Below are 12,025 nucleotides of genomic sequence, written 5' to 3' on the forward strand. Positions count from 1 at the left end.
TGGGCGTGGGAGGGGAAGGTGGGAGGGGTGCTTTAATTAGAGCAGCCCCAAGAGCTGCTTTAATTAAAGTCCCCCTAGTGTGTCATGTATCAGCATCTCTGCGCTTCAAAATAGGAGCTCATCAAATGAGCTTTAGTTAGTGCTCCCACCACCAATTTGAAGTGTGGGGACATTGATATATGAAATGCAAAGGCTGGCTGGAGCATACTAATTAGCATGTTACAGCAAACTTGATTAATTGTGTATTTACAGCACATCAGAGCAGCCTCCCTACACGTGTACAGGCACCCTGAGGCTAGTCTGAAGCTTCCAGCAGGGCCATCCACCCATTCCCTATCACTGGAGTGGCCAGCTGGGATCAACTGAACCTCTACTTTCCCCATAAAAATCTCTGACCCAGGTTAGGAAGCTTCCTGCCAACTGTGCTCAACCTGACCCTAGACTGCTTTGCTGTTCCCTCTGATTCACTCTTCAACTCTGTTCTCTGCATGATCTCCCAGCTTCCTAACTTGGCTTCCTCTGAGATCCCACTCTTGACTTGACCTCCTGGCTCCCTGACTTGGCTTCTCCTAGGATCCCATCCATGACCATGTTTGGTGCCTCAAACCCCAAGTGGCTCCAGACCTGGCCACACACATCCTGGCATGACAGCATGGTCCCTTCATGCGGAACATCTAGCTATCTCTAAGCAAACTCCTCTTTTCATGAGGCAGTCACCCCTTGAACAAATAGTCTCAAGACTTCTCATCTCTTAGGTATGCTCCCCCTTCAAGTGAGACAAGAAGAAGGGACAACAACAACCTGTACTGGTCCACCTATTCACGGAAACGGACACAGGAGTGCCGATCAGCAGCTAAGGTCTTCCTTGTTCCTCTGTCACCTCATATGTACAAAGATATGCAAGTTTTTTCATGGTTTAACTCATTTTCCTGGAAGGTAGTGGGAAAGAAGAGTAGGATGTGGTGGTTTGTACTAGTAAAATCCACCTATAACCAGGGAAGAGGAAATCAGGAACAGGGTATGAGTGCTCCCAGTATTTTTACTAGCTGCCTCCTTTTCCACAATGAAGCATCAGCAGAAAGAGGCTAAAGTAGCCTTTCACCCTGACACCCCCCTGGAAGAGTAGAAAAAAAGCCTTTTAATTGTAAATTCTGGCCCATCACACAAACATAATGGTGTTTAGATCATATTCAGCCCAATCCCCCCAATTACTCAATGAGATTTAAAAGAGAATGACCCTTCTGGTTTTATTTCTCTCCTCTACAAAAGAGCAACCATTTTTCCGGGGTCTGGAAACTTCTCTTTGAAGTACACCCAAGTTACCTTAAAAAAAATGATATATCATGAAAATATGATCAAGGTAAAAATGCAAATAAGGTAATTCATTCATTGACAGACCATTTTCTTTGACCAGAAAGAACATCACCACGATGGAAAGAAGTGTTTGATTTCTATAAAATCAGCTGTAACTGAAAACATTATTGCTTAATATTAATAGTAAGAACATAAAAACTGCCATTTACTGTGTCAAACCATAGGTCCATCTTGCCCAATATCCTGTGTGTCAGTGGCAGAGTGGATGGGGAAAGGGAGTGAACAGAGTATGAGCAGAGTTTTTTTCCCCTGAAACTGTTGTTCTCTCATGTGTAACCTGTATCATTTAAGGTCTTGGAATTTCTGACTTAGAGGCTGTACATCTAACTCACATACTCAATAGCTACTGATGCCTCTTTCCTCAAAGAATTTGTCCAATCCCTTTTTGAATCTGGTTAAATTGTCAGCTTCCACAGCAGTTCCATAACAGAGCCAGTAAATGCAATCAAGACTGATACGTGTCCTAATTCTAAACTTCCATAGTTTCATAGTTAGGGGGTGGAAGGGACCTTACAGATCATTAGGTCCAGCCCCCCATACATGGGCAGGAAAGACTGCTGGGTTCAAATGATCCCAACAAGATGGGCATCAAGATGTTTTTTGAAGATTGCCAGGGTGGATGACTGTACCACTGCTGGGGGGAGCCTGTTCCAAACCCTTGGCACTAGGCTTGCAAAGAAGTTTTTCCTTACGTCTAGCCTGAAGCGATCTTCAATCAGCTTGTACCTATTACTTCTTGTCCTCTCCTGGCAGTCCTTGGTGAATAGTTACTCTCCCAAACCCTGCTGTATGCCTCTGATATACTTATAGGCTGCAACCAAGTCCCCCGTGAGTCTTCTTTTCTCCAGGCTAAACAGTCCCAAGTCCCTCAGCCTCTCCTCATACATCTTGGTCTGCAGGCCTCTAATCATGCAAGTGGCCCTCCTCTGGACTCTCTTGAGCTTCTCCACATCCTTTTTGAAGTGTAGTGCACAGAACTGGATGCAGTACTCCAGCTGCGGCCGAGTAAAGTGGGAGGATGACATCCTTTGCCTTGCCTGAGATGCCTCAGTGGATGCATGCCAGAGTTTGGTTAGCTCTGCCAGCTACAACATTGCAATGGCAACTCATGTTCATTTTGTTGTCAGTCATGACACCCAGGTCTCATTCAATTGTAATGCTGGCAGGCAGAGCACTGCCAAGCCTGTAAGCGTGTTGTGGGTTATTTCTCCCCAAATGGAGCACTTGTCATCTCTCTGTATTAAATGACATCAGATTGAGGTCTGCCCACTTCATGAGCCTGTCCAGGTCAGCCTGTATTGCCAGCCTGTCTTCAAGCGTGACAACATTGCTCCATAGCTTGTTGCCATCAGCAAACTTTGCCAGATTGCTTGTAATACCTGAATCCAAATTGTTAATAAACATGTTAAAGAGCCAAGTACTGACCCCTGAGGGATGCCACTTGTTGCCCTCTGCCACAATGACTCAGTTCTGCCAATCAGTACCCTCTGGGTCCTACCACAGAGCCAGTTACCTAGCCACCCAACCACAAAGTAGTCCAGACTGCATTTTCCCAATTTGACCAGGAGGCCATCATGGGAGACCAGGTCAAAGGCTTTTTTGAAGTCCAAGTATATGACTTTAACCCCATTTCCTCTATCTAGGTGGCGAGTAACCTGATCATAGAAGAAAATGAGGCTGGTATGGTACGACCTGCCCATGACAAAGCTATGTTGGCTACCCCTCAGAACACTGCCTTCAGTTAGCCGGTGTATGATGATTTCTTTGATGATTTTCTCTAGGATTTTACCTGGGATTGAGGTCAAACTTATTGGCCTGTAGTTTCCTGGGTCCTCCCTTCTCCCTTTCTTAAAGATAGGTATCACATTGGCTTTTTTTCCCCTTCTTTTTTCTGGGACCTCTCCTGAGTGCCATGAGTCTTCCAATAACTTTGCCATGGGTTGCACGATGACGTTGGTCAGTTCTTTTAGCACTCCAGGGTTCAGTTTGTCTGGTCAAGCTGACTTATAGTTATTTACACCCTTTGTAGGTGTTCCCCCACAAAATCTACACCAACTATGGGGAGGGAGGTCACCCCCACCATGGCCATCCTGTATCTTGTCAAGCAGGCTAATACCTTTGGACTTGTAGACTACCAGTGTGAAGTATTCATTCAGGAGTTTGGTTTTGTCCTGGGTGTCGGTTAACAGCCATTCCATTTCATTCATCAGGAGCCCTATGCTTCCCTTGTTCCTTCTGTGACTTTCTACATATCTAAAGAAGGACTTTTTGTTGTCTTTGATTCCAGTTGCCAATTTATATTTGGTTAGTGCTTTCGCAGTCCTGATCTGCTCCCTACAGGTGTGAGCAGCTGCTAAGTTACTCCTCTTTGGTAGCTGTTCCCGACTTCCATCGCTTGTAGGCTTCTTGCTTTAATTTCAGGAGGTCCATTACTTCCCTGTAGAGCCAAGGGGGTCTCCCCAGCTCCTAATTTCAACAAGAGTTAGACTGAATCCCTATACCTGTTGCATCAAAAATCAAAACTGCTGCCTTTCAAAAACAGTATGTATGGGCCTTTACAGCTTTCACTAATCTGATCCTATTTCCCACTTTTGTAATCAGGGGTGTAATTAAAGTTTTGGCGCCCTGGTGGTGCAGAGGGAATAAGCCCTTAGCTCCTCTGGAAACTGCAGTGGTGGCGGCACACCTTCTGAATTGAAGCCTAAGGCAAGTACTTTACCCACCCACTATAGGTTAGCCATTACGTTTACATATTTAACCTGTTTTACTGTAATAGTAAGAACACTACTTAAAAAAAGGTTATGATGAATCTCTGGAATGGTAAATCATCATATCAGCATTCCATAGCAGAGAAATACCAACTCCCTTCACTTTGGAAAGTTTTCAAATTCTCTAAAACCTATAGTCGCTGGGTGTATCTACACATACAATTAATGCAAAGCAATAACCTTCAGACCAGTCTGAGCCAGAGTAAACCACTCCTCAGCACAGCATCTACACGTACGCCCAGGACAGCAGCAATTTGATCTGAGGCAAAGCAGTTATGGGCTCGCAGAGGTGCATGGGGGGAGGGCGGGACTGGCTGGGACACGGGGTTGCTGACAAAGTGTGGAGCTGTGTGGCTAGGCAGCAGGCAGTAGTCTGTGCCCCTGCTGACCAGGTGCAATTTACACTTGTGGTCAGCATCTATACCTGTGTTTAACTGCAGTCCATTACCCTGCTGTAAGACAGTACTAGCTTACTGTGGCATAAATTAGTTTACTGCAGTTTAATACGGTCGCATGTGAAGACAATGATACCTTTACTTCACAGCTAATTAGTTTACTCCATAGTAAAGCCACTGTGCACTTTTAGTGTTTCTTTTCTACCACAGCAATAAGAACAGACCTACAATATACTGTTACAGAAAGGATACATAGTAATATTAATTTTGAATTTCATATCAATTTGATCAATTTAACTTTTAACCTAGAAATTACTTTAACATTAAACGTTGTTCCAGAGAGACTGCCAGTGAGGTGGGGGAGAAAGCAGCACACCTTGGGATGCTAAAGGGGCCAGGAAAGACCTAATATGTGACATGCCACAAATTCAATTTAAAGCTTAACACCAGCTACCAAAATGGCCTACATTTTTCAAGCAGCATCTTTGTAGCTGGCTGGACATTTTATATCTGGATGGGCATTTTTATTGTACAATAATTATTTTGTGCGTGTAGCTGGTCTAAGTGTATAGCACAACTAACTAGTTTATTGCATAATTAATATAATGTGTGTCAAGGCCCTCTGGTAGAATCAAGGAATCAAACCTAGATCTCTAGACATCTTTAATTACAAGGTCAAACTCTGGTCCTTTAGTTTATTTTTAATTACACTTTTGGGCTAATCTAATCATGCTTTTCTTTTCTTGTATATGTAAAATATAGAAGGTAAGTCAATGAACCACATTTGAATTACCAGCATGTGAAACAAAATGTTTAAAAAAAAAAGCTGACTACTTGTGAGATTTTTCTGTACTTCAATAGCACCAAAAAATAGAGATAAATCTTTCTGTTTATAAAAGTGATGTTCTTTAATTTCTTTGCCTCTTTGGACACAAGCATCTGAAATACTGGATTGTTTATACTGCAAGGATGCATGCCCAGGGCTATATTGCATCCTAAAGTATATGCAACTTTCTAATGGGAGACGTTGGTAAAAGAGGGGAAACAAAAGAATCCTTTCCATATTTTAAAGACCTGCAGGTGCACATCAGAAACAGTCAAATGTTGATTACTTAAATAAGCAATTGTACAGTTAAACACGCTAAACCTTATTTTTCTTTTTAATTATTTAAGTTTGTAAAGAAGTTGAAGTTTTACAATTTAATTTTAGAAAATTCCTACTGAATTGAAATGTCTAATGTACATTTCCAGGCCAAATATATATAATTCTGGAAAGTATGATGAAAATAGGTCAAGCTATTTTATTAGCCGAGACATCAGAAGTTATATAAAAGTAAAACAAAATATTACATTTACACATGGGGTACCTGTCATAGTTCATATAAGTAAAATAACTCTGAATATGTAACTTTTCTGTAAGTAAAAACTGCATTACGTTTATTTCATTTAAATAACAACACAATTTATTAGCTAAAGCTTTTAACCTATTCTTGTTATTTGTAACTCCCAATGTTACTGTCACTGAACAATCACATAAAATTGTTTTTTTATGTATTTCAAATATTTTACTTGGGGCATAAACACATATTTCGAGCCATCTGAAAAGGATAACATTTTGAAGGGGAACTGCTGACTGAGAGCACAAGCTTGGAGTGATACAATTGTACCAGAACTGCTTGAACTTTAACCTTGGATGAAATAGTGTTAACACTGGAGCTGTTTTGCTACTTCTGTATTGTTCCCAGCTTGTGGGTGTGTAACTGTTAGAACAACAACTGCTGCCAGGTCTGGAACAAGAGTCCCTCCTCCCCTTTTGAAAGGGTTCCAAAAGTATGTTTGTTCATATCCTTCATATATTTGAATCTAGACTATATTTACTTTCTCCAGCTGTTTGTGCAAGTCTTTCACACAACCAAGAACTAAAACAATTTTCTTAAAAAAGCAAACCAAATGTAATACTGTGATGGGGTACCAGGTTGGTACCAGGGCAGGACACCAGTATGGGCAGGGGGAGCACAAAAATAGCAGCAGCCAGAGCTGCTGACCAGCTGCTACCACCAGCCTCCCGGCTACCACCTCTGTTCCATACACCGCCACTGCCCAAGGCACAGAACTGCTCTGTTATGCCTCTGACCAAATGTGAACAAGCCATAAAACCAAACATGAGCAAGCCATAAAACTAGCATAGGAAATGATCTATGCTCTTTTCTTAAATTAACTAGATTCAGTTGATGCTGTGTTTCTCTTTAATGTTTCCAAATTGTTACTTCATAGTTAATAATCAACCCACTATTCAAGTTCACATTTGGTTTTCCAGGAACTTAATATATTTATAAAGTTATTGGAAATCAGGTGGAAAACCTTTACAAATAATAGTCAATTGAGTGTTAGCTGAATTCACCAAACACTGCTTCTACATAATTAACTGTGAATTACATGGTTCAGTGAAATCTACAAATAATAAAAATGTAAAAAAGAAAAAGGGTGATTGGGTAATGTAGCCCAACTCCTTACTAGGAAAGAATTGCTTTATATGGTATTTTCAAATGCCTTAACAAGTTAACAAGGGAAATAACTAACTTTCTCAGATCTGAAATGCAAGATAGAGTAAAAAAACCAACGGATTTTGTTCCCAACTTGGCAACAGATTTTCCATGTGATCCTAGCAGGCCAGTTCAATAATCTGTAAAATATGAATACATACACATATACACACATGTGTTTCTGTAAACCTAAATTCATTTATATTTTTACATCAGTTTGACTAGCTTACATTGAAGGATCTGTAGAAGTACACAAATAATTAAGACTTGCTAACAAGGCAAGATGACAAAATAATATACAGTTTGTAATGTTGGTGATGTGCACTGCAATACTCAAGTACAGCTAAGTGTATGAAGGACAAAGCATATCTGGTAAGTATAAAAGAAAATGCATACATTCTTTCTATAAAGTCTTAGCTGCTACCTAATGTCAAATCCAAGTAGGCTTTGTAACAGAATGTCAGTGTTATACAGGCAAAGGTTCCAGGCTGAAACAAGTACCATCTGAGAATAAAGAAGCAGACTTATGATCTGGAGCATTTCTCTACAGCTCGACAAAGAATTTTATATAAATATAAATAATTCAAATTCCACATTCACAGAATGCCTTATTTACAAGGGAAGTATGTGATCAGGAGGAAGGATGTACCAAAGTACAAGTGAGGCTATAAAAACTGAAGGACAAATTTAATTTTTTTTTCTTTTTGTTGAAGAAGAATTAAACATGATTAACTCCAATTTTTTTTTCCTATTTCAGCTTCCTGGGAAGCACACTAGACAACTAAAGGCTCCTCAACTTTATTTTACTGATCAGAAATGCATAGGAACCTTGACAGTCATATTATCAATGATTCTCTAGCAACTCTTGTGGCTAGCTTGCATCTCAGAGGAAAATAACCCCTGTCCAATATGAGCAAAGAAACAGCAACAGCCACATTTAAAACATGTGAAAATAGTGGTATGGTTCTGATACCAGTGTAGACAGGATCCAAATAGAATCTGAGTACAAGCCAGATAATGTGTTACCTTTAGGAAGAAAAAAGCAGCAGCGGTGTCCTCTTAATTACTTTTAAAACCATAAAAGACAGTACAACTTCATAATACCATGAAGGAAGGGTTATTCTCACATCATACTTGAACTATGAAATCACAAAGGCTGGAAGACTTACTGAAAGGTGTTGTATCAGTAGGGTCAGGAGGTGGAAAGTTTTCAGTGAAGTTGACATTACACAAGTCAGTGCTACAACAGCAGAAGCGATATGTTCCATTCTGAATCAAGGAAGGGGTGGTTGTTACTATACACTCTTCAAAATGACACTCTTGTGGATCTCCTATGTGAGACCAGCATCCTGTAAAAGGAAGCAAGTGAAATGGCACTAAAATAAACACTCGTAATAAAATCAAATGTCATATAAACTATATATTCTTTTCAATATCTGTCATACTTGTACTGGAAAGAGAAGGCACCTGCTTTGGTCTCCCCATCCTAAAAACCACCATTAGCCTTATATCATTTTGCATCTTCAATTGCCTAACACCTCTTCTCCCTAGTATCTCCAAACTCTATCTATAACCACTACTGAGAATGCTTCCCTTGCAGTTCTCTCTTAGACATCCTTCCACATTATATACAAACCTGAAAAATTCTTATCAGAATCTCCAATGCCCCAGGCCCAATTTCAGGGCCAGTGCTCCATCTGCTTCCCTGATTTATTAACTGCCTTTGACAACTTTGAACATGATCTTGAAATCTTGGCTCCCTCAACTTTCATGACTCCCTTCCATGGTTTTCCCACCTCCTCTCAGATGTTTTTAGAGATAAGGTTGAGCCTCTTAACCCTTACTATTATTCCCCACAGCATAAGCCTCATTAGATCTTTGCCTCATTAGATCTTTCTCTTTTTTCCCCCACAGCATTTCACTAGGTTTTACAGTCTGCTACTAAGACCTCACTGACTACATTCCCACTAGCGACTCAAACTTACTTTTCTCTGAACACCTCTCCATAACCTTCATTTCTGCCTATCCTTCTAAACATCTCTTCAGGGGTGGCCAACTGAAAGCTTCAACTCAACAGCCCAAACTGATTTCTTAATCTTTCCACTTTGCCCATTTTTCTGACATCTCCTCACCAACACCACCAAAAGATCAAGCTTCTTGTCTTTAAAGCCTGTAAAACTTAATACTGTCCTACCTACTGATCTGGCAGCTTTTTTGTGATGTTCCCCATCTGTTTCCTTTCATTACTGTTCCAGTGTTTACTGCCCACACATTATCTTTTGCTAATGCTGCCTTTATGCCAAGAACAAGTCATTGAAAACCTGTGAAAACATTATATTCTTTTTCTTCAAATCTCTTTAATCCTTGTTTCTGCTGTGCTGTCTATAAACCTTTACATCCACTGGCCCTGACTGAGTCTTATAGTGCTGCCGTGGCCACGATGGTCTAAAGAGTATGTAAGAAGCATGGTTTGCACGGTGAGGCAAGATCTTTTATTGAGCCAACTCATAGCTGAGAGAGATGTTAGACAAGCTTACAGACAAACACTTCAGGTTAGAAAAGAAGCTGATGCAGCTTGAGCTAAGTAACAGTGAGAACAACTACTTTTATTGGTGAATGTGACCATTTAAAATGGAAAGTTGGCAGAAAAGTGTGGAGCAAAGAAATTATCAGAACTAATTACAATCCAGGTAAAAATAGTTGCTAGAGTAAAACCTAATTATGTAAATGAATAAGATCTTTGATAGGCAGGTGATAAGTTGCTGCTACTATTCTTTCCCTAATCCTTCCTCCTATGCTGTTATTCTTCCTAATTCCCCTATTTCTTTCATTCTCTCTCACCCTACCTCTACCCCATTCTTAAAAAAATGTGCCACAGAATTGCTTGAAGTATAACAATAACTACAACTGAGTGGGAGAACCACTGTCTTTAAATGAAGAAGGTTTGATCCAGCTGTTATGTTACTGAAATAACCAAAAGTACAGAACCCCTCAGGCCAGAAAGTCATAGCATAAGATGCCCACAAGCACCATCATTACCTGGAGGACTACAGTAACTCAGTGCTAACCAGGAAATACCCTGGCCACAATTTAAAGATACTCTCCTATGGTAGGAAATCCAAAGGGGGCACAGTAATTCAAGAACTCCTGAATATAGCATCCCAGCTGGTACAAATGCTTGTAATCTGCAACTGTGATGCCAACAAAAATAATCAAGCCCCAACAATTTCCTCTAACTATGGACTTCAAGCTTTTGAGGAAAAAAGAATGTTTTCTACATCCAGAGAGGACTGAACGAAATACCACTCAGACAAGTTTTAGTACTGAACAAAGAGAAAGAGAGTATGTAAGTAATGCAGTATATTAATATTCAACCTTTCTACTCTCAGTATTAGGATTCTATCTTGAGCTAAGCTGCAAGAAAAACATTTCTGGTGCTTTCACCTAGTTCCCAGGGGTATTTAAATAATTTACTCAATTACCACACAGTGTGGTAATCTTGTGTCTTTCAGTCTCTGCTGATAAATGGATCAGAACTGGAATTTTGAAAAATACATTAAAACGTTGTTGCTGTTGTTACTGGTAGCGTACATTTTGGGCACATTTTAAAGAAAATATATTTAGATCTTTTTAAGAAATACAGCATACCACAGATGACATTGCAATCCTATTTTTTCCCCAATACCTGCAGTGAGACACTCCCACACACTCCTAAAGAAAGGTAAACCTCATTAGAAATCTGACTGAATTTGAGAAAATATTGATCACAGCTGTAAAACAAAAAGGCCTATTATCTGTGCTATATAAATCAACTGTAAATATCCATATAAAAGGGAAAAAAAAAAACACTGTTGACGCCAAAGTCGGCTATTGACACCGGATCAAAAATTGGTGCTGAAGATTGGGAAACCATCCGGAACGATGGTCCTCATATCCAGCTGCACAATAATAAAAGAACATTATTTTAAAATCTGATATTGGTATCTCACCCAACTCAAAATAAAATGCATTTACGGTATAGAAACAAGCAAACATTGGAGGGAGTGTGGTCATCTGGGAGGATTCTACCATGTGTGGTGGACATGTCACAGAATTAAACTGTTCTGCCAGAAGGATGGAAACATGGTGAGGGAAACAACAGGATCATGGATATCAGATAACCCCTTAGTGTTCCTACTGAACTTTCCTCAGAACTCTGCAACATATAAGTGACTTAAGGAATCTCTTCTGTCCTACCAGTGAGCGGACGTGGAAGATGGCATGCAACGTGCATCGTGGAGACCAGCTGGCGGCTTCGGTAATGGTGTCTCAAGGCAGGCTTTGGCTTCCTCAACAATGACTGGCACATCATGACAAGAGACATGCTCGGATGGGATGGGCTCCACCTTTCCCCTACAGGTAAGCATGTGTTTTCTTCTAGGTTGGCGGATCTCCTACGGTGGGCTTTAAATATAGGCTCGTTGAGGAAAGGGGAAGATGAGGGCGGAGGAAGCACTGGACTGCCAAACCAAGCAACACCCACAAGTACAGCCAAGCCTAGGCCAACAAGCAGAACATATACCCAGGTAAGCGACAGGGACCAGGATAACGCTGAAAGTAGGGGGCCAGTGCACACATCCACAGGAGGCCTCAAATGCCTCTACACAAACGCTCAAAGTATGGGGAACAAGCAAGAGGAACTTACCCTCCTGTTAGCTGACACCAACCCAGACATAGTGGGGCTCACTGAAACGTGGTGGGACCCAGTGCATGACTGGGCAGTGAATATCAAGGGCTATAGGCTGTACAGGAGGGATAGGACAGGTAGGAAAGGTGGAGACGTGGCGCTCTACATTAAGGAGGAATAAACATCCTTGTCAATTAGCAAAGAATCAGAGGAGGGGCACTCTGAAATGTTCTGGGTTAGAATACAAGGCAGTCAAGGGGAAAGAGATTTACCAGTGGG

General features: G+C 40.8%; 1 protein-coding gene across 1 annotated transcript in view; it reads right to left on the reverse strand.

The window, feature by feature from the left end:
- BMPR2 (bone morphogenetic protein receptor type 2) overlaps window positions 1-12,025 on the reverse strand; it is a 291,892-nt gene that overhangs the window by 129,029 nt on the left and 150,838 nt on the right. The window contains exon 3 of the mRNA XM_019523499.1: window positions 8,250-8,429. Within this exon, the coding sequence (XP_019379044.1) occupies window positions 8,250-8,429 (180 nt within the window). The remainder of the gene's footprint in view (window positions 1-8,249; window positions 8,430-12,025) is intronic.

This window comes from Gavialis gangeticus, unplaced genomic scaffold (assembly GCF_001723915.1).
Source record: "Gavialis gangeticus isolate Ggan-Ray unplaced genomic scaffold, GavGan_comp1, whole genome shotgun sequence".
Lineage (NCBI taxonomy): Eukaryota > Metazoa > Chordata > Crocodylia > Gavialidae > Gavialis > Gavialis gangeticus.